This window comes from Perca fluviatilis, chromosome 16 (genome assembly GCF_010015445.1).
Source record: "Perca fluviatilis chromosome 16, GENO_Pfluv_1.0, whole genome shotgun sequence".
NCBI lineage: Eukaryota > Metazoa > Chordata > Actinopteri > Perciformes > Percidae > Perca > Perca fluviatilis.
In genome coordinates, this window is record NC_053127.1 from 18061348 (window position 1) to 18088966 (window position 27619).

Here is a 27619-nt window from a genome sequence, read left to right on the forward strand (position 1 = left end):
GTTTTCGTCCAGCACACATACGGTTAATCGGGATTGAAAAACTAAGGGTAGTTGCGCATGCGCAGGTGGCGCTGACAGAGGAAACAGCCGGGGAGTAGCTAGCTAGTCAAATAGACTACGACCAGAGAGAGAGAGCAAGGAAAAACCAGAGAAGACCAACAACCCGGGTTCAGCTGGGGTTTCTCCCCCTCAAATCAATTATGCTCGTCTCGCCGCTGTTGCTTCATCTCAGGTGTCCGCTTCCCGGTCGCTGAATGGCGCTGGTTACCGTGCAGCGTTCACCGACCCCCAGCACCAGCTCCAGCCCCTGTGTTTCGGTAAGAGCTGCCTTTATTGAACCTTCCTCCACTACCACTGTCACCACCACCAAACCCAAGTCTTTTTGCTATCAAAGGCGACTTGAAGCTTCATTTCCGCTGTCTTTTTGTCGGCTTTCCTTTACTGTCTATGGCTGCGGACTGTCATAAAGTGCACAGCCTTTGTACTCCTGCGCATGCGTGAAACATAGCTGCTCATCATTTTCAGTTACGTTATTAGTGTCGTTTCTCGCGACAAAGTTAACCTGCTCTGAAATGTTTTGTTATTTGTTTGAAAAGGCAATGCCGTTAGCCTTCGAGCAAAGGACAGATTCCCCTTCTGTCTCCACTCACTGTGGTTCCTATAACTGTTATGCACATTTAAGTTCAGCGAGTTCAAAGGTTCAACTGGCAGTTAACGCTAACGTTATTAACCGTTAACGTTACTGACTTTCATCGATAGTGTGGTGGAAATTGTTAGGTTTATCTGTTAGCCAATGTGACAGCAAATTATACTGCTAGCTAATTAATGGATGTTAGTTGCAAAATTGTATTTAAGCTATCTACCAAGAATTATATCATGCATCCGCTCGTAATAAGCGCCTTGTGACACGCATGAATGCGGGTATTTACTCTTCTTGCGTTATCGCGTCAACATGCGTGAGAAAGACACGTCCACAACTGTGTTTACATGTAAACACAGTTTGTCTGTCTCCTCCCCAAACTATCTCCCGATCCTTTCCTGTCTGCATGCACGTTTCTCTACTTGCCTCGCTACCTGCCTCTCTTTTCGTGTGTGTGTGTGTGCGTGCGCGCGCGCGCAGGCAGGCAGGCAGGCAGGCATGTACCCATGCAAAGCAGAGGAGCAGGTGGTTTTCCTGTTGCTGTTCTCTCTGCTTTGTGTCTTGTTTCTACAGAAGCAGGGAATCCCACCAGACAATCAGGAAGTTACATATACAAGCATACCCTCTCTGTGTCCTATTCTAATGCCATTCTCTGTCTGTTTCACACAACTTAATTCCTGTGTCAGTTCCGCTGTGCATATTGTCAACAGCGTGTCTTCAGTTGAGTCGTGATCTGCTTTACTTCCCATTGCTGGTTGATTCGGCACTGTTACTGTACGTAACTTCTATAATATGGGTATATTAAATTACCAGGAATATATGAGTGGCCAATATGAATAAAATCCAGTATCAAGGTGTATGTATATATACTTTTAAATTGCGACATTGATAGCAAAATCTTTAATTGTTGACATCTTTGTCTTGCTTCACACAATATGTGTTTGCATATTGCCCAACCCTAAAGTAAAATCAAATTACTGATTGGCCAAAAATGCTACACAATAAGAAAAGACGGTTTCATCGGTTTCCTTGCAAGTTGAACCCAGTAGAAGATTAAAATGTGTGGGTAAAAATTTGTTACTTTCCTTACTATGTCCCAAATTACAAACTGCTTTTTTACCAAGAATGTCAGTCACAAACTATTTTTGAGGACTGTGGTCTTGAAAGGGACCCTATTCTTCACACCTTTTGTATTCTCTGAGTATAACAGGTTCTATTAGTAGGCATAATGGTCCGTGTACAAGTACACGGACCCATAACGATAACTGTCTTGCTTTGTACACGCACACATTTTAGGTAATTCATTCTGTCATTCAGAGCGACTCAAACTATATACAAGAGTAGATGAAACAACAATGTTTAAATTGTCAACATCAGTAACAATCAGCATCAAGGAGTACAAAGTAAGGTTGTCACAATACCAGAATTTTAACACACATTCTTTATGCTGGTATTATTATTAATATTATGTAAGTATTTGTTTTGTCTTCACTAATACTGTTTAATCTGTGCAGCCTTGGGTTGAGTATCTGATTGTAGATCTGTTTTTTTATTGCTTCGTTACTTTCTATACAATCGCATGTATAATTAATGGAGATAGTACTTGTTTTAAACAGGTGGTATCAAAAAATATCAAAGTATTGATACTTTTGAGTTGACAAACTTAGTAAGAAGTCAAAGTAAATTAGTTACAGTTTCTATCCTTTGACTGTATGTATGTATGTATGTTAGAGATGGGATAGCGAGCCAGAAAGACTATCATCACAACAGGAGCTTTAAAAGTAGAGGAAGAAGATATGCATACAGTATGTGTAATTTAGCAAGGTGAGGCAGACAGAGGTGGTGACGGATGTGAAGCGTCTTCTTGTGGAAATATGCTTTCAAGTTGCAAGCCGCACACACCTACAGTGATAAAGTGTGTGTGTATAGTCTCTCATGAGGTGCCTGGTAGCTGTTTTTTCTCCACCATCTTTACTTGAACCTTATGTTGGACTTGTCCAGCCTCACTAGTGTGTGTCTTTTAGGAAAAAACACACAGTGTACTAAACGTTTTGCCTTTAGGGGAGAAGCCTATACTAGTTTTAATCCGGTGACTCTATGCTGTATCTTGTGACTCCCAGTGCAGCACAGACTTGTGTCTTGTCCTGCAGATCCCTCCCAGCCTGCACATTCAGACTACACATTTCCATAAGCTTTGGAAAAATCCTCTCACATTTCCATATATGTAAAATCTAAGTGTGTTTTCTCATCCAAACAAAGTTTGGGTAATATGTCACAATGTAGGACACAACAGCTGAAACTCTATCAAATCTAGCGACTTAAAATATAAACTCCACTACTATGTAGTTTACAGTACAAATTAATTAAAAATATTTTTTTCAGAGATATCCCCTTACTCATTCTCATGGTTGCTTTACATATACAATCAAGAATCTGAATGCAGAAACCCTTTTGGACACATTGGTTCCAGCATCACATACTTTACATGAGGTGTTCAACAATCTTTTTGAAATACCTCTTGTGCTATTGAGTTGGAGAGCCTACATTAGAAACCTGCTTTGGATATTGTGGCTGAGAGAGGTTCTGCAACAGTGTCACAAGATCTGGCAGTACATTTTGGTATCCAGACACTTCCCTACTTTGCTTTAACAATAACTAGTCCAAAACTTAACAATTCTATACTGTGTCACACTCACATTGGAAAATAAATACACCTATACATTGCACACAATTTGCATTGGCTACATCAAACATTGCTGTGCATTCACACATAAAAAAGAAGTACTGTGATTTGATTTTTCATCTATATCACCAGCTACGGTCAGAGCAAAACACATTGAGGCAGCCCTGCACAAGTTCATCTTTTTGTCTTTTCTCATCAACCGGTCATCCACTTCTTTCTTTTATGAAGCTTTTAATGGTTTTGTAATTTTGTTACAGCCTACATACAGTGTAAACAAGATAAGTACCAGTCCCTGCACGTTAAGTGCCAGGTGTTAATCTGCCACTAATCCTTAGCCCTCTCATTTAGCAAAGCTTCATATTCCACAATGTGATTTGGATTTGTCAATTATTCTCTCTTCCTCATCTCCCTGCTTGTTTTTTATGTGTGAATGTGTTATTCTGTGACCGGCCACACCTTGAAAACAGACTGAGGTCATTTTCCTGGAGAGTGCGCAAATTGAGTTCAAGCTGAACTCGGCTTTCCCCCGTCTCTCTGCACCGCTGCTCTCTGTTGTGGCAGTACTGAATACTGTGCTGGATGCTGGTTGCACTTTTAATGTGTTTTTGTTTGTGAATGTATATGTGTGTGTTCTTGTGAGTTTGGAAATGCACAAGCTACTCTTTTTGCTTTATTCATTTATATTTTGTCTCACTACTTGTTTGGTTTAAGTGGAAGTTTATTTAATGTTGCTAAAAGATTTTACATTTTTGATTATGATCTCACTGATTTGAAGGTGTGTGTGTGTGTGTGTGTGTGTGTGTGTGTGTGTGTGTGTGTGTGTGTGTGTGTGTGTGTGTGTGTGTGTGTGTGTGTGTGTGTGTGTGTGTGTGTGTGTGTGTGTGTGTGTGTGTGTGTGTGTGTGTGTGTGTTTTTTTTTATATATATACATACATACATATACACATACATACATACATACTAATACACATACATGTGTATATATATATATATATATGTGTGTGTGTATGTTTTATAATAACACACTTTTATAAAAGAAGTTACACATATAACATATATACAGATATATATGCAATGATTGTAATGCTACAACATCCAAATAATATGTTGATTTTAATGTAATGTTGTGCCCTATTTCCAAGCTCAATTGTTGAAAGTCAAATCATGTGCTTTATTACACATTAGTAAATGTAATTTTCTCATTTTACCTCTTCAGGAGTCCGGTAGTGGGGAGGATGACCGCCGCTCTCAGCCAAGGAGGTAAGTAAAGATTTTGAAGCAACACCTGCTCTGTCTCAGACAAAGCTTCATCATCTTTCCCTCAGTGACCTCAGCACAAATGATGTGCAGTGGGATTTTCATAAACCAGGAGTTTAGATCACAGTGCATTGTACTGGAGATGTAGTTCCAGGCCGAGTGGATAAAGAGACAACAGCATTCGACTGAAGTGTCTGATCAGAGGACCTGTTATGTTGCTGCCCCTGACCTCTGACCTCGACATGGCCCGACCTAGACCAACTGGAGAGAAAATACTTTACCTGAAGAAGCATTTGTTGATTAATCATGAAGTGTCTGGCCCTGCAAGGCTTCCTTCTTTTACTGATACAAAGAGCTGCTGTGCTATTGTAGCCTCACAATCCTGGGCTGTCCCTTGTTGCCTCTGGCTTTGAATTGGAGTTGGAATCTGGTTTATCCTGTTTCACTCAACCACCTTTTGCACCTGGTTTTAGTCCACCAGCGTTCAGCAATTTCCGTTTAGAGCTTACTGTGTTTATTTGTTCTAGATACACATGTTACCAGTGAAGATTAGTTGCAGTAACACTCTTACTTTTATCTTTGTTTTATTTTGCCCTAAATTACGAAAAATCCTCTCATGTACGAGATAATGAACTGGCTCGCTAGCTATCCATTAGAGGGCAGTAGGCTCCCTGTGTGTCAGGTCTGTGTATTTGGGTCAGAGGATCCAGGGGCAGATTAGTAGCCCCTCCCAAAGTTCAGAGCGGCAGTCTGTGTCTGTCTGGTCACTGGAGCTCTGTGCCATCCAGCTGAGAGAGCTTTCTGTATTTGTGCAGCTGGGAGTGAAATCTATATTCACATAGTGGCTCTGTGTGTTCGCACTAAGATAGGTGTCGGATCAGATGTAATTTTCTTTTACTGTATTTGGTAAACTAATATTATTTTAAATGTGTTGTTTCTAAATCCTGAGATTATTTGACCATTGATGCGCCCCTTTTAATCAAATACACATTTGGCTAAATGTGACAGGTTTCATTGGAAAGCAGGGGTCCTCTATGGAAAATGTAACACTATGACCTTGTTACTTGTATGCACATGCCATTACATTTTTTTCAAAGGATCATATGAATATCAAGTTCCTAGTGAGGAGCTGGACCTTGTCTTGACTTCAGAATAACCTCTTTGAATTGCTTTTATACCAGTGAGGAGCTGTGTATAGTATACCAAATTATACAGGCTGCAGAGGCCCAGAGATACTGTAATTTGTTAGCCATCTGAATGGTGGAGTGTTGTTGGATGTTGATTCACTTACTGTTGTTTGAACTTGCTGTCTATGTGCTGCTAGTCAGTCTTATTGCTCTGGGTAGTGGCTGACTACTTCTCTTTCAAAACATTACTTAGTAAGTTATTGACATTTCCATAGCTGGTTACACACAATAATTATGTAAGACATCACATCAAGTGCAGCTCTGCACTCTTTGTCACATTTTGCTGTCCAACTAACAATGCACAGAAAGTAATGGTTTTAAGTTATATTTCTCAAAATCAAAAAGCTAATTTCATTTGTTTAACAATTGCCTAGTGCCATTACCATCAATAAACTGTTCACCTTCCCCCACACCGCCCTCACCAGCATTGCTAGACTAGAAGGAGGATGATAAGGATTAAATTAATAAAGTAGACCTCAACTACATTCTTCAGAAATGTAAAAAAAATTGTTTGCCAGCTGACACACACCTCCTACTATAATAACTATACTATTGCTTTGCTTACCCACGCTAGCTAACGATCAAGTGAGGGGTTTTGCTATGGGCGGGGTTAGCTAGTCACCCCAAATCACATTTGATTGGATACATTTTTTTACAGGAAGAGAAAAAAAGAGGGATTTTGTTATTAAAAAATACTCAAATGATTTTTGACCCACGTATTTAGCATAATTGTAGCAAGAGATAATGAACAAATAACACAGAGACACAGGATTAAACTTCTTGTTCCAAGCTTTAAATGAAGTGAATTCATATCCTGATGGTCTCAGGTGTCTTAGCAAAGAGGCAAAAACATTTCCATAAAATTTAGCCTGCCCACTGAAACACTGAATTAATGTTCCTAACTGCCTATGTCTGTGGATGTCACGTGGTAAAAACCAGCAGCTGCTGTAGAGCTCATCTCTGACACAGGTAGTGATATTCATTCGGACTGTTTTAGGCTTTAGTGATGTAGTCTGTCTGTCTCTGTGTAAGCAGGGCCTACTGCAGTGCTGCTGATTAAAGTCAGTGACATCAGCAGAATAGTGACATCAGCTGAAGCAGCAATGCCACTGGAGGAACAACAGGAGAAAGAGGAATTTATTATGACACCTATTTCTGGTCTTTTATAATCTACATAATTCTTTAGTCAGATGGGGAAAAAGTGGAGTCATTTGGATTATTTTGATTTAATAGTGTTAATTCTACTCCTTTCCATGTACCTAACAGTTTAGTTTTTGTGCCTCTAAGACCCAAGAAATAAGTTTTACTCAATGTGATGTAATCTAATATATGTTGTTTGGCACATTGTAAGACTGTAAATATTCAGATTGACTTCCTGTCTGTCTTCCATAATACATACAAGACTTAACTGCTCATTAAATAGATGCTAATTAATCGTGTGTGTGTGTGTGTGTGTGTGTGTGTGTGTGTGTGTGTGTGTGTGTGTGTGTGTGTGTGTGTGTGTGTGTGTGTGTGTGTGTGTGTGTGTGTGTGTGTGTGTGTGTGTATTGAAGATGTTTGTATGCTTCAAATCCATAGATGAAGCAAAGTACTGAGTAGCCGTTGGTGTGCTGTATTATATATGTGATGTTGTAATCACTAGGTGACTGCCTTTGTGTTTGTTTACTTGACCTGGAGACATAAGAGCAACAGAGAAGCGTGAGGTGTCTGTATGCATGTAACAACCACATCCTGGCCTTCACTGCTTGTCATTGGACGGTGTGAATTTCAGAAGTCAAATGAGAGAACAGTGAGGTGGAACTTGAGAAATGGGTCCAACACCTCAAACAAGTGTATGAGGGATGTTGAGAGTCCATCGACAGGGTTGGAGAAAAGGATCATGGCCCAGGACTGTAGCTAGAACTATAATATCTTTGTAACAGATATTTCCTTAATTGACAAGACCAGTTAAAGAAAAAGTATAAAGAGATGGAGGTGATTTTGCAGGGTTAATGTGAGAAGAAAGTAGGGCTGGGCAATATATCGATATTATATCGACATCGATATGAGGCTAGATATTGTCTTAGATTTTGGATATCATAGTCATTGTATCCGCATTATTGGCGATTATCAAAACTCTCCTTGTGTTAATATTTTGTGAAAGCACCAATAGTCAACCCTACAATATTGCTGCAATATCAACATCAAGGTATTTGTTAAAAAATATTGTGATATCTGATTTGTTTCATATCAGCCAGCTCTAGAAGAAAGTCAGTCAGAGGCTGTGGTGGGTCAAGGAGAGTTGAACAGGAAGCAGAGGTGTTGATTGCGTAACTGTCAGATTAAACCGCTACTGCTAATCAGTGATGAAGGCCTCCTGATGAGTATTTAAGTCTCATTAGTAGGCCTGGGTACCGAATTCAATACTTTTTAGGCACCGACCGAATTGCCTGTAAAGTATCTCATCCGCGTCAGTGAGCCAATAAGCATGCAGCATGCTTCTACCAAGATCTAATAATGTTTGATTGGCTGTCTAACGTTACATGTTGTAGAGACACGCAGGAAAAACTCTACGTTGCGCACAGAGACTGGGCTGAAAAATAAAGTTTTGTGCCATAATGTTGTAATTTTTGTAAAAAAAAATTTATAAAATTGGTATCGAAAAAAGTATTGTTTAGGAACTGGTATCAAAGTCACAGAATTGATATCAGTACTGATATCGAACATTTTTGAAGGATACCCAGCCCTACTCATTAGTGTTTCTTTTGTCCGCTTTAACATTCACTCTGTATATGCTTACACTAAACTCCTGACTCTCTGCTGTATATCTCCTTTATTGCTTGACAGTATTGTTACACCATCTAGTATACATGCTTTGATATGTTAAACCACTAAGAGGAGGTCGACGTCTGTAACATCATGGAGTAAATCGACCCACTTAACCTACTTCATCTTGCTACTGCATCACACCCATGGCTGATTGATCAAGGGCCGCATATAAGTATACATAAACACACAGCTTATGCAGCATTAGCAACAGGCCACAGATGGACCTAACAGAAAAACACCACTGCAGTTGTTGTTTATCCTGTGATATGAATGAGCAGTCAGGTGGTTGCCACGCATTCACCCCCAGTTTGTAATCTATCCTATAAATTGAAACCACAAGGCATCAACAAGCAGCGTAACCAAGTCTAAGGTCAAGTTTCTCCTCAGTTCACAGGTCCCCTGATGTCTCCTTTTTGATTTCTCAATCCTGTTTCTGTTGTGTTTTGCTGTTGCTTGAAGCAGCGGCTCATTAAGGTGTCCGGTGTCTCAGACTCTGGTGAAATTTTCCCTAAAGGTACAGACCTAGAGTTGGTTACACAACTTCATTACAGACATCACAAGCGTAAGGTTGTGGCCCACACTCTCTAGAGGATGCCCCTCTGGGTATGGGGAGTAATTAATGCTTAAAGTGTTGTCATGGAAGCTGAGTTATGATGCTGTCGTCACCATGAGAGAGAGAAAATTGTCAGTTGGGTTAGAAGTTATTGACAAAAATTACACTATCCTATAACTAGAAGACCCTCTCCTGGCAAATAGAGACTGTCTTTATATCTGCTGAGATAGAGAAAATCATGTCATGTTGTGTAGTTCATGAAACTGAACTTAATTTTAGTCTAAAGTTAAAGGTTAAGGGATTGCTTTGTTAGTTTAAACAGTGTTATTTGTATGAGGCTGGCAGGCTGGAAAGCTGTGGCCTGTAGAATAAAGGTGCAGAAGCTTAAAGTACATTGAGAGTAGGGGTGTAAGAAAAAATCTATACACTTGAGTATCGAGATATTTTATTTAGCAATACTGTGTTGATTTTCAAAAATGCAATATTGTTTTTATTTTTATTTTTTTAGTTTATGTCCAAAAATATTCATGTAAGACAGTGGTTCACGTTTATGTTGTGTTTAAACCCTCTACCGCTAGTTGTGCCTGACTTTTTGCTATAAGCTAACAATGTAGCGATGGCTGAACTTTGGCCTACTTTAGCATATAAAAATTTGCAAACTGGCAGTTTGATTTTCTGTGTACTGAATTGTTTACCTAAAGTAAACGTCTTTGACTTTTATGCACATCATGTCTTTTTTTTAAATTTTTCTAAAATTATACTTTAAAAAAATCTCAATATATCGCCTTACGCACAGTATCGAAATGTATTGCAAAATATTGATTCTTGCCAATACACAGCCCTAATTGAGAGTGAGTAATTGCTCCATAGGATTACATTGTAGCCCAGTGCAGGGACTGGACCAACTTCAAAAATTGTTACCAATTTTTGTGTTGTGGGGAAATAGGGTCCAGGTTAAAATACACCAAAGTTCCCCTTTTAATGTCACTGATATGACCAACCACAGCTTCTTCAAGCTAAAAAAAAAAGCTGGATTTACTTGTCATAACACAAAGCTCAAAATCATTCACTGAACTTCATTCAGAAAAGAAGCATTTTAAAGGTTGTTTTGCTTGTCGTCTTGTGGACAGACCTGGTAAATTATGAATTCAGACGTTTTACAAATTGTCATGATTTTGTTATTTTGGCATAATTTTTAATCCGTTTATTGCAATTACAAAAAAGCAAAATCTGTACCTCAAGTAGCGCTGGAAGTGGCAGTCATCCAGACATTACGTTTACTTCCTAGAGAAGGCAGTAAACATTGCCATGCTTTTTGTTTTTCCAGATGATATTATTAATCCAGACATAACGCCGTTTGATTTTTCCGACGTATCTGGGACTTCCACGACCGGTACAAAGCAGCAATAGTGGTTATTTCGGCCATATTGATGACGGAAAGAAACGTTGTTGGTACCTACAGCTCTACACAGTCGGTATGCGAGTAACACAAATAAATACAAATGGTCCCAATATGATCCTGCAGTGAAACTCCCATGAATGGTGCAACGTGAATATTCGCTTTGCCTTTGGCCTGAACACGCCGTGTGATGTCACTGCTATTTATTTTATTTCCTGACATCTTAAATGTGAAGCCACGAGTCAATGAAAATGTATAATAAATGTTTTTAAGGGGCATATATGATCACCACCAGTGTTGGGAAAGTTCACTTTCTACATGAACTAGTTCAAAGTTCAGTTCACAAATTTTAAAATGAACTAGTTCAGTTCATACCTCAAAATTTTTAACTACGTTCACAGTTCCAAAAATGAACTAGTTGATAGTTATTTTTTTCCATGTTGCTGTGAGCTATTATTTTTCTAAATTATTGCCACAGCCCATATAGAACCACAGACAGCAATTATTTTATCAGTTTTAACACTGAAACTATGCGTCAGATTTCATCTTCATATCCAATCAGTTCAATGTGCCGTTTCAGGTTTGCTGTGGATGTGACTGAAGTACGGATTTTCTTTTTGAAAGCCGGCGGGCAAAGTTTGCACAGAAATGTAAGATTTTTCCCATCCTCACCAACCTTGTCATAAAACTCGTTTAAATTATCATACGACGCCTCCTTCCTCTTTGTCGCCTCCATGCTGCTGTCACCTATGCTGCTTTTTGTTTTGATGACGCATGCGGCTGGTGTTGCCAGATTGGGTGTTTTTTCGGCTACATCTTAAGGCCTGTTTACGGTGTGTTTTAGACGGGTTTTTGCCTGGAAGGCTCTATAGAAATCTGGCACCCTATTGAACGAAGTTAAACTGAGAGAGCGTGCCGTTCACAGACACCAGAATGAATTAGTTCACAGTAACGTTCATCAGGCAGTAATATAGGCTACAGTATGTTCAGTTCACGTTCACCCAAAATATGAACGAGCTCATGAACTATCATTCAATGAATGCGTTCAGGCACAACACTGATCACCACATCCCCTGTTCAATCCTGGCCAGGGTTTCTGTCTCCCTCACCCTATCTGCTTCTCTAAAGTGAACTACCTAATAAAGCCTAAACAATATTTACAAATGGACAGTCAAGCAAATAGCCTACTGTAAACCTCAACTCAGAAATCCTAGAACGTGACATATCACCTGCTATGCCAAACCTAAATTTAGTGTAATGCTTGATGTACCATAGTAAGGTATTTGGGATTTTCTTTGACTTTTGGCCACATACCATGCAGCAGAACGTGGCTGAAAATATATCTGCTGTATACATGCCCCTCGCATTATGCTCACTGCATGTGTACAGCACATATATTTTTCAGTCACTTCCTGCTGCATGGTATGCGGACAATAAGTCCGAGGTGCAAGTCAAGGTGCAAGGAAACAATGAAATGCAGTAACATCTTGAGGCTATTCAATAGACTTGAGTTTACAATAGCTGCTATTTAGGGTTGGACGATTAATTCAACACAGTCTCACTTAGGGCTGGGCGATATGGACCAAAAGTCATATCCCGATATATTTTGGCTGAATATCGATATACGATATATATCCCGATATTTTTTTCCGCGAATTGAGAGCAAATGTTCAGTCAAAGCCCAAATCAAATATGACATGTCACAAGTTGTTTCATAGAAACAGTTGCAAAATCAAATAAATAATAAACCGGTTTCTTCACCTGGTTCATGATTAAATGCTCAGCTGTTCAAATAACAATAAAATGTAAACCTAAATACTGTAACAGGAGTAACTTTTTTGAAATCAAAGCTCCATAGGCTATTTGTGATTCGTTCCAAAGGTCAATTAAGCTTTTGATATTAATATAATCTACTTTGTTCAAAATGTAATGCCTCATGCCTGTAAGCCTAGGTTATAGTCCCATTCTTCCACTTGATACTGCTTCCACTTAAGTAAACTAAAATATGAACTATCGACTACAAAACAAAGAAACTAATTAATGTGTTAATACAAAGAATATTTATTATGATCGGTTCACAGATCTGAGTCCAAACGGAAACTTCACCCTTCTGAACTAAGAGTTTCTGCTTCAAGGTGAAGTTTAAACAGACTGAAATGTCCAGGCTCATTCCTCCACTATTTATTTCTGTATGTATTTATGCGTACATGTAATTTTAACGGGCACTGAGCTCCAGATCCTGCAGCGCGCGGACGGTCGCTGCCCCGCTGTAGCTTCTTTCCGCCGCTCGCCGCGGCAAACTTAGTGGAACTTTCGACCGATATCGACATACAGTTCGTCCTGTACGTGTAAGATCCTACCGATCACCACTCTGTCTTTGGCTGGTCCGATCTGGATCAGCGGGGACCGGCGCAGCAGCGCAGGCTAAGCTGTGTTTTTGCCCGGGGAAGAGACACTTCGCGTCGGGCCACGGGGCTCTCCGCCTTCCGCCGGAGCTCAGATTGGTGGTCAGCGGCATATATAATCATAAAACACATTGTCACCTGTTAAATGTTATCCATTGCGGTTTGTTCTTTTCATTTCCTCTATCGAACATAATTAAGCAGTACAAAAGTCCGGCATCTTTAGCGTTGATCTGAATGCTTCGGACCCCTGTTCCAAGATGGCGGCGGGTTTTGACGTATGTTTAGAACCTCACGGCGACATATCTATGGGAGCAAGGATCACATTTGAACTATATCGATATATGCGATATGGTCTAATTCCATATCTCATTTAAAAATATATCGATATATTTGTTTATATCGATATATCGCCCAGCCCTAGTCTCACTCCCTACTCGTCAAATGTATGACGCATGGTCAAGACCCCCTGGCGTCAAGTTTCAACGAAATAGGGGTACCCTTGACGTTATTTTTCGACGAGGGGGTCCGTCAGATAGACATTCATGTTATTCCCTCACCGTCGGATATCGACGAAAAAAAAACCCACCGCCCCCCTTAACTCGAAATCTATGACAGTTATTATTGGTATTTTTAGCCCAATAACCACTGTTTTAATCAACATTATTCACGAGATATTATCATGGTTTATATGTATTTATTTTAATGTTATTATTTTGGTCTATTTCGGCCAGGGAAGCTGGGTTGCTTTTTTGTTGATTTATATTTTTTAAACTATAACGCTACATCTATCAACATTTATTTAGATGTTATCATGGTATTCATTTCTTTATTTTAATAATATTATTTCGGTCTTATAACCGGTAAAATATTACAGTAGGCCTATATGCTGTAATTAGAACATTACGATATGATCCGAGCTTGACGCATTCAAAGCCGATATCCCCCAATGCAATGCGGCCATTCATTTCAAAGAATCGGGCAGCGATCAGCGGGTATTTAACGCCAGGATCGCTTCAATATACATACATACAGTCAGTGATTGTGTCACCAGCAACAACACGTTGCTCAGTTTTGTTCCAGTAAGTTATGAACCATAATAACGTTTAAACGAATCCGCGGAAAACTCCGGAAGTGACATAGTACGTCCCGCTCAGCGGATACGAAGATAAAAATATATAATATTCGTAATATTAATGTTTTTTTCTAATGTTGTATTTGAGGAGTTAAACAATAAAGATAGTTATAATATTAAAATACAGTTTCATTTATTTGTCTACGTTTAAACGAATCCGCGGAAGTGACGGTATTCCAAATACCCGCCTCGGCGTGAAAGAATGTTCCACGTTGTACGTGAGAATTTACACAATGAAATACTAATAATGAAAAAATGGTGTTTTATATTTAGCACTTTGATTTGCCTTATATATACTATATATAAAACCTACAGTTGAGTGTTTAGAAATACAGCCTAATGGCTTGTTTGACTAATTTCCATTTGTTTTGAATTGTACTGTTGTGAAAAACAATAAACTATATACAAAGAGAAGCATTTTTTATTTTATTTTCCATGCATAGTTATTTAAAAACGCAATTTTCTAATTTTGCAGTTGATGAATATTAATAGCAAAGACTAAAGGGGAAAAACATGAGTATATTTATGTGTGGGACTTAGTTTGATTTAAAATCACACTGCATTATTAGTTGTTTTAAATAAATTACTTTTTTGAAATATCAATTTATGGTAGGCCTAACATATTAATTATTATATTCAGAAGATGATCCTCATGTCAATCACCGTGGTTACAGCTTGTAGCCATCCTAACCTTTGTTGCCTTTACTGAGACTACCTTTTCAAAATTAAGAAGGTACTAGTTTTAGGAAGCATTTTCAGGAAATTAAAAGGATAAGCAGATTTTTGCTGAGGTTTTTGTTCACAGAGTAAGATGTATATAGCTTTGTTTGGGTATGTATACATATACAACATGTGTTTTGGCATTTGTGGCACACTTCTACCTCAGACCTACTGCACAAAGACAAAACTCACAAATCTTATTCAACCATTTCACAAGCTGAGAAAAGGGTCATGACATGGGTCAGAGCAGTGGTTCCCAACCTTTTTTCCTTGGTCCCCCCTACTCATGTCTAAGAAAAAGCGGCCCCCTTTTGAAACTGAAGTTGAGATAACTCTCGAGATAGAGCTGGGTCAGAGGATATCAGAGGTCATAAATAATGAACCAATCCATCGACTCTGCTTCTATAGGCCCAATGGTGTTCATATGGACAACATGCACCTTTGGCTGGAAGGCCCGTGTTGAAAGTGTGTGTTATCATTTAGTGCAGACACTCATGGTGAATCAGATGGTTTGTGTTATACAAGGCTGCATTACAGAGCATATTAATATGACTTTCATGAAGGTTGGGGAGAGGAATAGAAACCAGTCTCTCCAGGCAAGCACATATGGTCTGCTCTATCTTTATTCTCCATGCCAAGTATGAGCTCTTATCCTCTGGCAGAAGATATGGGTGAACTTAACATTTCTAAACTATAGGCCTAATATGGACCTACCTCAATTAAAACTTTAAATAAGGTTGCTTGAGATTGAGGGTGTGCAATAGCTTCATGATATGAAGCATGGTTGCGTTGCTCTTGTCACTGTTTGTGAAAGATGAGCAATAGATTGTTGCTGTGTGATGTGCTTCAGTCTAGCCTATATCACTTTGTTCATGTTGTTTTTTATTGTAAGTATGTTAGCTGTATGATAAAACAATATGTCAAGTGTTATTTGTGAAGCATTTGAACTCAAGGCAAATATCCCTCTGGGGATAATAAAGTATCTCCTGCTAAGTGGTCTCCATGATACTGTGTGTAAAAATTAAAACGTTGTCATAGGACTATAGCAAACACATCGTTGGAAAGGTCTCAACCTGGAGAGGAACATATGTCAGTCTGGAGAGGATACATTACTCCTGCTTTGAAATATTGACCTCTGAACCTTGAACCCAGTACATGTATGAAGGCTTGTCATTTAGCAACAGAAGGTGCTACACACATAAGACCAGCTGTTATAGAAAGCTCTGGACCTCAGCTATCATGTAGCTATGGTCACCAAATTGTACCTACTGTAAGCACTGTCAAATATGGTAATAAGCTATTTTCACCTATTTAACGATTCGATTTTTAAAATCTGATGACACCAGTGTGTTCTCCATCGCAAAAAACCCCAGGGTGTATCCAAAATTATACACTGCCAACTTCTACTTATGAGAAATATACCAATATACTTTAAAACTACAACTCCCATAAGAAACGCCACAGAAGCTGTTACAAAGCTTGAGCACTTGTAGTTCTTCTCGGGGTCGGGGGGACCTGCTCGGCTCCTGTGTTTCTGTCTGTCTGCCGTAAGATGGCTTGATTCCATTTCAGATTGAGGCCGCCCGCCGGCCGAAGTAATAACAATATATGAGACAAATACATGAAACTGTATTTTATTATTATAAATATCTTTATTGTTTAACTCCTCAAATACGTTAGAAAAAAACATCAATATTACGAATATTATATATTTTTTATCTTCGTATCCGCTGAGTGGGACGTACTACGTCACTTCCGGAGTTTCCCGCGGATTCGTTTAAACGTTATTATGGTTCATAACTTACTGGAACAAAACTGAGCAACGTGTTGTTGCTGGTGACACAATCACTGACTGTATGTATGTATATTGAAGCGATCCTGACGTTAAAGACCGCTGATCGCTGCCCGATTCTTTGAAATGAATGGCCGCATTGCATTGGGGGATATCTGCTTTGAATGCGTCCTGCTAGGATCATATCGTAATGTTCTGTATTACAGCATATACTGTAATATTTCACCGGTAATAAGACCGAAATAATATTATTAAAATAAAGAAATTAATACCATGATAACATCTAAATAAATGTTGATAGATGTAGCGTTATAGTTTAAAAAATATAAATCAACAAAAAAGCAACCCAGCTTCCCTGGCCGAAATAGACCGAAATAATAACATTAAAATAAATACATATAAACCATGATAATATCTCGTGAATAATGTTGATTAAAACAGTGGTTATTGGGCTAAAAATACCAATAATAACTGTCATAGATTTCGAGTTAAGGGGGCGGTGTTTTTTCTTTCGTCGATATCCGACGGTGAGGGAATAACATGAATGTCTATCTGACGGACCCCTCGTCGAAAAATAACGTCAAGGGTACCCCTATTTCGTTGAAACTTGACGCCAGGGTCCTTGACCATGCGTCATACATTTGACGAGTAGGGAGTGAGACTGTGTTGATTAATTGGGGGGGGGGGAAGCTGTTATCAACGTATTTTTCCCATGACGATAATTTCGATAATTTTATTTCTGTTAATAGGCCTACTTTCTCCTTCAAAATATTCTACCGCGAGTGCAGGGTCCAAAATTAACACTCGCCAGTCACACTACCTTCTGTTTACTGATAGCTAGCGTTTAACTAATTAATTAGCTAGTAAGTGTCGATTTTTGTCAGCCAGCCTTCCAAATGAAAGCACAGGAAACAGAGTATCATTTCACCTTTCCGGGCAGCTCTGACACACTTTCTGCACTTCGTGTCCGCGGACTGCTGTAGGCTTGTACAGGTGTTTATGTTCTGTGCATTGTTGGACACATGCAGCCGCTTTTCTGAAATCGCTTGCGGGACTGACATAAGTCCACAGAGGTCCGCAGCTTCTATGTCCGAGCCTGTCTCCAGCGCCAAGCAGAAAAAAGAGGAGCTTAAAACGCAACTTGCTGGTTGAAAGTTAGGACTAACAAGTTAATTAGCAGTTAAGAAATAGATGGTATAGCCTAGGGCTATTTAAATTGTTATAATGCAAAAGACGTTTTTTTTTAAACTTAAAAATTACACTAAAAATTTAAAAACACAGTGTCCATTGTTGAATCACAATTTTTTTTTTATTTATCGTTCATTCATCGCTATCGAGGTAAAATGTGCAATTCATCGTGATTTTGATTTTAGGTCGTATCTTCATGTCTAAATACATTTTGGAATAGTTAGTCACGTTAACAAATTCAATGCCAGTAGAGTCCTTTTTTAAGTCATTTTATGTATGACTTTTCAAAAGAATTAATTTAGTTTTCTTACACAAGAGTGTTGTCAATTAAAGTAATGTTGTTGTCAATGGCTGTCGATGCTCGCTCTCTCTCTCCCTCCCTCCCCCGCCCCCTTCTCACTGTGGCACTAATAATCCCTCATACCGCCTTCGACGGACGGCTGTTTTCACCGATTGGGCCATGTGTGTCTCCTCCCCTCCCAAGGCAGTTTTTTACCGCAGCCTGCTGCAGACAAACGAAACATCACTACAGCATGTGCTCAACACGATAACATCTTTGCCGTTTCTGAATATTAGGCTACATTACCGCAATTTTTGAAATATGTTGTTTTATATCGTGTTTGAGGGATCATTTTATAAACCCCAGATGTCCATTAAAAGCAACAGATCAAAGTGAAACTTCGTTCTGCGTTATCACAACTAACGTTAACGCTAATCTTACTGGCAGTGCGGAGTGACCCCGTTCAAACCACCACAGCGACTTTCGATAACTAGCCCGCTTCTGTGCGCCCTGCCCCTGCAACCAGAGCAGCGATGCCTCCCGGTGTTGTGACCGCGCCACGGAGCTCATCCGCCGGCTGCTTCTGCGCCTGCTGCGGGGTGAAGATGAGACCTTATTTCACCGAGAACTCCGTAATCTCTCAGGGGGAAATTTATCAGCTGTAAGTTTACACTGTGTTTAGGGCCCAGGCTTTCTGTGTCAAGATATTTAACTATGAATTGCAGTGACATATTGAGGCTATTGTATTCTCAGTGAGATGCATAATTAACGCTGCTAGAGTCTGATTTAGTTTAGTAGGCTAGTTATAATATCAGTGACTGGTTGCCCTTTTTTCTGACTTTGAAGCATACTTGGACAGTCCCTTTTTATATCCTGTCTTGAGACATGTCATATTCTCATTTGCCAGGCTTTCCAATATGTGGTTACAGTAATCTGGTATGACAAAGGAATGTGGTTTTCCCATGATGACTTAAAGGGAAGGATATGACAGCACAGGAGCAGCAGAGTCAGTGGCTGCAGGAAGACGTTTCCTTCCCTTTGCTCCATGTGAAATGTCTGCCAGATGCCATACTCATCTGCTTATATGCACTCTGCAGATTCACCCACCTTTTTATGCATCTTGAGGGGGCACAGCAGGAATGGCACACAGTGTACCTGTGACAGATATATATATATATATATTCTTCCAGCCAAGTATCTTCAGAGAACAAATGCTGGAAATGAACATTGACATTTATTGGCTGTTTCAACCAAATCAAGACATAGTTTACTTGAATAAGATGTCTAGTAGAGTCTGTTTGTGCATTTACACTTGATGAAAACTCAGCTTTCACCCTGTGTCTTCACATAGGGTAAAATATTTGGCACAGTGTGGCAATCAGAAGACACATTTCAAAATGTGTTTATCTTTAGTCATTTTATATTAAATGGCATGTGGGTAGTATATGGAAGTAGGTGCGTCATATGCCAATGTTGTCAGCGTTTCTGGTGTGCACAAAATCCCTGTTGCTGTTGATCCCTCTCTTGGCCTCAGGATGGCGACATGGCATAGAGGCTTTTACACTAGGAAGTGAAGAGTTTCACTGGGAGACAATAATACATGCTGACATTCATGTTATGTGTCTCAGATCCAGTTTTCTATGATTTTTTTTTTCACAAGACTTTTTTAAATTCAATTTAAGATGTGGTTTAAGACTGTTTAAACAAAAATGTAACAACTATCTAACTTCCTTGTTTCTAATTCTGAAATGTAAGTGGATACTTTTAAAGGGATACGCCACCGTTTGTTGAAATGGGGCTTATCACGGTCTCCCCTAGGTTGTTGTTTTTTCCCTCGGTGACTCAATACGTCTTTGTCTGTTTTGCATCCTGTCTTCTTATGACCATGTCCAGTTCAGTTAAGCCAGCACGTTATTGGAACCAGCTGCTGTTTGTTGTAAACTGCACACTGAAGTGTCTTGAGCTCATAAAGGCACATAAATCTCTCCCATTATTGTTTGTACATGTTGTTTGTACAGGATGGCATGTGTATTTTCTAAGAAAACACAAGATTAAATCACCATTATTGAAACTTTCAGACGACAAAATCCCTCATACTCAATATTCAGCAGATGTTTTCATAATGAAGAACCAAAGCTTCTGCTTCATTCAGTTGGGTAATAAAAAGACCCCCCCCCCCCACAACACCAGAAACAGTAGACTACATACAATTAGTTTCATTTTTAAATTGTCAGAAAATGGTGACAAATTGCTGGTGTTTTTATATCGCTTGTTTTGTCCGACCAATGGTCCCAAACCAAAAGACAGTTGGTTTACTATCATGTAAGATGGAGAAAGGCAGAACATCCTCACATTTGAGAAGCTGAGATTGGGCAATAATTGCTGATTATCTTTCTGTCGATGAACTATTACATTAATACACTAATTGTTTCAGCTCTACAAACTATACATTTGCACAAAAACACTTCTTTTTTTTTTGTAGGATCCAATTGTATGAATCTAATTACTGTTCATGGGTGGTTCTCACTCACTTTATTTTTTCTCTCTATCTGTCCAGCATTAGTGAAAGTTTCCTGACAGTTAAAGGAGCTGCTCTCTTCTTACCTCGAGGAAATGGTTCCTCTCCCTCATCTGCCTCTCGCTTCTCACAGCTGCGCAGCAAACATGCAGGTGACGTAAAAGGTCTTCCTGAAGAGAAATTGACTGTGTGACTATCACATGTGTTGTTGGTAAAAAGCTGTCATTTATTCATAACTGCAGTGCTTGATCAGACACTGATATAAGGTGTTTTTTTTATTTTTTATTACTTGTATCTCAACAGGAGACATCCAGCAGCATCTGCAAACCATGTTCACTCTCCTCAGACCAGAGGACAACATCAAACTGGTGGGTACACACTATAACGCAAACACAAAATTCGGTCTTAAAGGTTGTCAATCGGTTGTCAAGACATCAACTGTTTTTCCTGCTCCAGGCGGTTCGTTTGGAGAGCGCCCACACTCCGATCACCCGCTACATGGTGGTGGTCTCAACCAATGGTCGTCAAGACACGGAGGAGAGCGTGGTGCTGGGAATGGATTTCAGTCCTGTTGATAGGTGGGACAGTAAAATACACAAGCTTATATGTGCCTGTTTTGATACTGTGCATAAAGTTGTAACATAGAGACTTAATTTTCCCCCTCTCCCAGCTCATGTTCTGTAGGGCTGGTTTTGCCCTTATGGAGCGACACATTGATACATCTGGACGGAGATGGGTAAGAAAATATCCCACATGTTTCAATCACAGAGCAAACGCACACTTAGCACCAGGCTGCGAAGATGGCTGACTGTCTTTTTTTTTTTTTTTTTATGTTTTTGTTTCATCTCTCACCTGTGCTCCCTCTCTTCTTGCTCCCAGGGGTTTCAGTGTGTCAACTGATAGCAGAGTGCATGTATTCAAGCCGGTTTCTGTGCAGGCCATGTGGTGAGTCACACTGCATTAATTACACGACTTGGTAGAAATGGATATTCATACCTGACCTTTTTACTGTTTGCAAGGGTTCACCTTGGTATCTAAATCATGCCCCTGCCATTTATTTGAAAGTTTATTTTTCTTTCTTGATCTCAAACTCTCTTTCATGCATCTCCTGTCTCTCAATCTAATTTTTCACTCTCAATTGCTCACTCACAGGTCGGCCCTCCAGTCACTCCATAAAGCATGCGAGGTGGCTCGTTGTCACAACTACTTCCCAGGCAGCCTGTTCCTCACCTGGGTCAGTTACTATCAAAGCAGGGTCTACTCTGACCAGGCACGCATCAATGAGTGGAACACCATGCAGGATGTGCAGTCACACCGTGCCGATTCGCCTGTGCTTTTCTCCGATGCGTAAGTATCCAATATCTTTTCACTTTTTATTTTCTCCCTCCCCCTTTTTTTAAAACTATATTCCTAGACAATATAATTATAAATATGTATTGTTTCTGCAGACCTACAGAAAGAGAGCTGACAGAGCGTCAGATCAAAACCAGTTTGAGGGAGATCATGATGCAGAAAGACCTTGAGAATGTCACCTGCAAAGAGGTGAGTCAGTGCTTCAGATGCTGGATTTTGTAGATGCTCCAAACGGATGCATCCATTTCTGAAACGTTCACTGAGAGAAAATGTAATGTCTGTATTTTAGGTTTATAGTTGCTGTTTTGAGATTTCATTGGTGCGTGCATCTGTGTTCTCTGGCTGGATGTGTTCTGTAGATCCGAACAGAGCTGGAAATGCACATGACATGCAACCTGCGAGAGTTCAAGGAGTACATTGACAATGAGATGATTGTCATTCTGGGCCAGATGGACAGTCCTACGGAGATCTTTGATCACGTCTTCTTGGTAGGTTGCACCTCCAGAGTACCACTGCTGCATTTGGCACTAGTGATGGTCTCATTATGCTGAAATCCACCAGATGAAGAACTGCCAGAACAGCTAGATCACAAATTAATCAAAAACACTTAAGAGAACGTTTCTTAGTTCTTTTAAGTAAAAAGTATGAACATTGGTTGTACGTCAAGCTTAATCCTTGTCTGGGAACCTGGCAAAATATGAGATAGTCTTGTATAATTCTTAGTTTCTCCAAATTTGAAATTACTTTGTTCTTGTTTGGTTTGGAGTGCATTTTCAATGTTAGGCATGCCTTGCAACAGGATTTAAGCATTATGGAAAGCTCAGTCGAAGGCTCTGAACTAGGCTGAGGATTGCTTTTGTTTCCTACAGGGATCTGAGTGGAATGCATCCAATTTGGAGGAGTTGCAGAACAGCGGGTAAGAAGGGGGACAAAAACAACCACACAGTATGAGCTGTATTAAAGTCTGTAAAAATATGAAGTATTATATGATAAGACCCTAACAATCATTTTGATTAAATTAAATGTTTGGGTTAAACTATTCTTCAGTCTGTTATCCAAACACGCTGCACATCCTATCATCTCTCTCATCTTCTTCTAATCTTTCCTCTCATTCTCACTAAGGGTTCAGTACATCCTGAATGTAACCAGGGAGATAGATAACTTCTTCCCCGGTGTGTTTGAGTACCACAACATACGTGTTTACGATGAGGAGGCCACTGACCTGCTTGCTTATTGGAATGACACCTACAAGTTTATATCTAGAGCCAAGTGAGTTTCTGATGAATGCATGTTCTCTATTTTTTTTCCTATCTGCTCGTCATTTTTTTAGGAGTTAGATCCATTGAAAAACTGCCTTACAGAACTGTTAATAGGCTGATATGCTGATATATGCTTGATTCTTCATATTTACTCCAGGAAAGCTGGATCTAAGTGCCTGGTGCACTGTAAAATGGGTATAAGTCGCTCTGCAGCCACAGTGATCGCTTACGCCATGAAGGAGCACGGCTGGGATTTGAAAAAAGCCCTTGATTACGTCAAGGAGCGTCGAGCTGTGACCAAACCTAATCCCTCTTTTATGAGACAGCTGGAGGAGTATCAGGGCATACTGCTTGCCAGGTACCCACATTAACACACAAGTACATTTCATATGGATTTGTGTTTGTAGCATGATGTCAACACTGCATGGAGTGTATGATTGCTAAGGCTAATGAAACCAAACTATCCATCAGGATGAAACAAAAGGCTCACACAGCCAAATCATATTTATTAGTGACACAATACATTTATGTGCATGTTTATATATTTGCATGGAGGATAGGAGTGACTGTGCCATGTTTCTTCCCACCCCTCCTACAGCAAGCAGAGGCACAACAAACTGTGGCGTTCTCACTCTGACAGCGACCTGTCTGAGCACCATGAGCCACTGTCTAAATCTCATGCCCAACCGCATAGCCTGGGTCGCTCGGACGCCCATTACCAGGCCAGCAGCACGTCTGATCCCTCTGTGAAAGAACTGCTGGATTCACTGGGAACTTCGACCACCACTGGCAAAGCAACACACTCCACCAGCCAGCCTGATACTGGCATCCACTCCAATCAACTCAGCTCTTCGTACTTTCAGGGGGTGGCAGCTCCATCAGGCGATGCTGAAGCTCGAAGCCTTAAGGCTCCTTCTCATTCCGCTGAAGTCCAAATCACCCAGTTGGACTCCCCCTGTCCCGAGCCCACAGCTGGCTCTGTGTCTCTGTTATCTCCTCCACTCTCCAATGGCTTATGTGACTCTGAGGAGCAGCCCTCATCACCTCCTCTCTTCCAGCCAAGGGCCGCCACTGTGGTGCCTGAACCTCAAAAGACAGACATGGTGACTATTGCACAGAGTGTTTTAGTGGGCCAGCCTCACCCGCCTCCATCCTTTCACCACCTCCCCCCCTCCCCTGCCCCATCCCCAACTCCAGTCTACATGGATGAGGTTATCAAACCACAGGTGTCGTCCTGCTCTCTGCCTGTGATAAAACCGATGCTAGTGTCAGTGCCTGAGCCCATGACAACACCAAGCACACAAAAGGCTGGACCACAATGTCTGCCTGCACCAGTGCCTGTCAAAAAAACAGACTGTGACCAACAGATGTGTGGCTTGTCTTTGGATGGTTTAGCAGCACATCCTCCCTCAACTAGTGAATTAATCAGCTACCCCAGTGCCATTCCACAAGACGACGAGGTGTTGATCGGCCACAGCGCAGATCACATTAACTTTTTCAGTGCCAGAGAAAAGTTCAAGGGAATGAGTCAAGATGATAAAACTCACTGTGCTGCGGTGCAGCAGTCGCCCCAGCTGAAGAGTTGTGGCAAGGAACAACCACTGCCTCAGGAGGTTTCCACTAGTGAGGGGAAGGTAGAGGAGAAAAGAAAGGTAAGGCTACTGCTTGTAGCAAAACTTTTCCGAAACTACTGCACACTTATTTCCAACACCCATTATCGTCTATGCTTTGGGTCACATAGACTTTCTTCAGAGCTCAGGCTCTTCTTATGCTCCGACGAAGGTCTAAAATTGAATGTTTGGAGATAAGTGTTGTAAGATGTTGATAAGATGTTTTGATCTTTTTTCAAGGCTATGCTTGTGTAAAATGCCCAATGTTATAGAGATTATCCAAATAATTCTTAGATAGAATTAGAATTTCTACGACATTTGGAGGTGTATTGACCTCATAGCAGTTAAATTTGGTCTCAAGAAAACAAAAGCTAAACAAACAAATGAATAATTTGAGTCCAAGGTGCCACCTGCTGGCAAAAGGTGAAATGCTCTACGCAGAGTATTTGTCACTTCAGAATACATTTTACTTGAATGTTTTTTTTTTTTGTTTTTGTTTTTTACTTTATTGATGAATTAAAAAAATTTTTGTTTTGCGTTTTAAACTAAATTATCTTTTATACAATCTCTCTTTTCTTTGTAGGAAATAACCGTCTCTGTGCAGGTCACAGGACTGAAGCCTGCAGTGCACACAGAACCTCAGGGCCCCCAGGACCAGGAAGTGAGGAAGTTGAGGCAGCAAATGGAGGATGGAGATGTTTTATCACAGAAGGAAGCTGAGAATGTGAAAGAGGAAGTGAACAACAAAGAGGAGGAGGAGGCAGCAGCAGCGCCTGCTCGTCTCTACAGCGATTGGACGAGGGGGTCCGTGCGGCGTGTCACACGACAGCTGGAGCAAAGAATGAAACAGGAGCATGAGACTGTGTCACCCTCCTCATCTCCACCGTCCCTCTCCCGCAGCTCCTCCGGCTCTCAGCGGCGTCCACCCAGCGTCCATGCTGTGACATTGTCAGATCCAAAGGATGCATCAATTGGCTTGCAGGTGTCAGAAGTTAGCACTCTGCAGGAAGAGCAGCAGGAGGAGGATGATGGGAAGTTTGGACCAGTTAAAAGGGAGAGTGGTGATGTAGTTGAGAGGGGGGCACTAGGAAATAATACTGGAAGCACAAAAGGACACAAACTCCACTCTGCTGATACTAGATTGCTCTCTACCTCCTCTTCTTTCCACCGCTCTGTCCATTCTCCCTTTGCCTCTGTGAACTTCCTGTGTTTGGAGGGTGTGACAGAGTTGGAGACGAGCACAGACTGGGACTGCTCCACAGAGGGACCTCATGGTGACGTCATCATGAGGGAGACATGGGAGACATTGTGCGAGCTGGGTGCCTTCCTGCAGCAGGTGAGCATGGATGGAGCCTGCAAGGCCAGATGTGTGGACCAGGTTTTTGGCCTCAGTGCTGGAACCACTCGGAAGCGAGGAAGCGCTGGCTTGAAGAGGGTCAAAGAGGTAGAAGCAAGGATTCGCCAGGCTGGACTGACCCCTCCATCCCTGATGAAGCGCTCAGCCTCTCTGGCCAAACTAGGCTGTCTGGAGCTGCTAGCCAATGACCTTAGTGAGTGGGAGTTCAGCCGCTCCTCTGTAGCTCTGTCCTCCACAGAACCTCCGATCCACACAGCTAGCGATGAGTCCAAGAAGCAGCGGGTCCACAACTCTCCTTCCTCAGGCGGACAGCAGCTAGAAGTCCTCGGGACTGATGCAGAGAGGCTTTCTGACGCTGGAGAAACCGCACCAGCAGTCTCTCCACCATCCAGTCCGCAGAGAGGGCAACTCCCTAACTCTGACCAAGATTCTCTGCATTTGCCTGGGCTGACATTTACGGCAACAAAGCAGCAATATGGAAGGACTCACCCCCTGAGGCGGCTTAAGAAACGGACTGCTAGTACCCTCTACCACACCATGTAACCCTCATCAAGTGTGTTTGTGTGTGTGTGTGTGTGAGAGAGAGAGGGATCATGCACACCTGTGAGAAATGGAAATCAAGTGCATAATGTTGGATTTATTCAGCAAAACAGACCAATGCCTCTTGCCTTAAGGATATGTTAAGAAGTTTCTGTACATTTTATTTCCTCTGTGAAATCCGAGATATGAGATAATTTTCTCAATCTAAGAACAGTGACAAGGCTATGAAGGGTCCGGTCAATTGAAATTAAAACTAGGAATCAAATTTGAAGTGCTGTGTAGTATATAAACTATTTTAGAAGAAGGCATTCAAAAAGCAGCAAAAACAATCATTCAAATGTATAACTTGTTTCAGATGTTAATATGCCTGAGCATGCACATATTCTCTCTTTACGTCATTGCTGGTTCCACCGTCATGAACTTGATAATTTACTTGATCGTTGTTGGTTCATTCAATACTCTGACCTGATGTTAGGTGGAAGGTAGCCTCTGTTTTTCTCTTCTCATTCTTTCTTGTCTCTTCATCAATATTTGCTAGTTGTGCTGGGTAGCTGCCATGAAAATGATACAGCTGGTGCAATCTGACAAGTAATTTAATCTGACTAACACCAGTTCAACATCCATACTTGTCAAAGCTGCAGATTTGGTTCAAAATGGTCATGTAAAGATTAGTCTATATCCTTCGCGTTCCACTTCTGGGATTGCTCCGGTGCTGCAGGAAATTCCACCGGATTCCGTTTCCGTCTGCTTTCTTTGTGTTAGAATTTTAAATTTGGTGGATTTATGAGGACTATTGTTGACTGCTCCTCAGATCTCTGCAGGGTAAATTGAGACGGCTAATTAGACTATCTGTCCAATCGGAGTTTTCTCTCGCACAAATATTTGCAGCGGCTCTGTGCGGAGTTTAGACCGCCCATGACAATTCTGATTGGTTTAAA

At 40.7% G+C, this 27619-nt stretch overlaps 1 protein-coding gene across 2 annotated transcripts; it reads left to right on the plus strand.

The window, feature by feature from the left end:
* The first annotated feature begins 73 nt into the window (after nt 1-73).
* ssh2b (slingshot protein phosphatase 2b) lies at nt 74-27457 on the plus strand. 2 transcript variants are annotated; one of them, XM_039776932.1, is made up of 15 exons: nt 74-317; nt 4540-4583; nt 20602-20714; nt 20866-20930; nt 21019-21140; nt 21233-21298; nt 21442-21507; nt 21715-21909; nt 22011-22104; nt 22275-22403; nt 22785-22831; nt 23038-23184; nt 23332-23532; nt 23773-24826; nt 25368-27457. In XM_039776932.1, exons 1-15 carry the CDS (start codon nt 255-257, stop codon nt 26682-26684), a joined length of 3723 nt encoding a protein of 1240 aa, XP_039632866.1. In that variant the 5' UTR covers nt 74-254; the 3' UTR covers nt 26685-27457. The 2 variants fall into 2 exon arrangements, with proteins under 2 accessions (XP_039632866.1, XP_039632865.1); XM_039776931.1 differs by lacking the exons at nt 74-317; nt 4540-4583 and adding an exon at nt 18578-18705.
* The last annotated feature ends 162 nt before the right edge of the window (nt 27458-27619 follow it).

Bases quoted from the DNA above. Each gene is read 5' to 3' on its own strand.
- ssh2b (XM_039776931.1), top strand. From the start codon at position 18,578: ATGCCTCCCGGTGTTGTGACCGCGCCACGGAGCTCATCCGCCGGCTGC. The intron at 21,910-22,010 runs GTAAGTATCCAA...TTGTTTCTGCAG, and splicing joins CCTGTGCTTTTCTCCGATGC to ACCTACAGAAAGAGAGCTGA. The intron at 22,105-22,274 runs GTGAGTCAGTGC...TGTGTTCTGTAG, and splicing joins AGAATGTCACCTGCAAAGAG to ATCCGAACAGAGCTGGAAAT.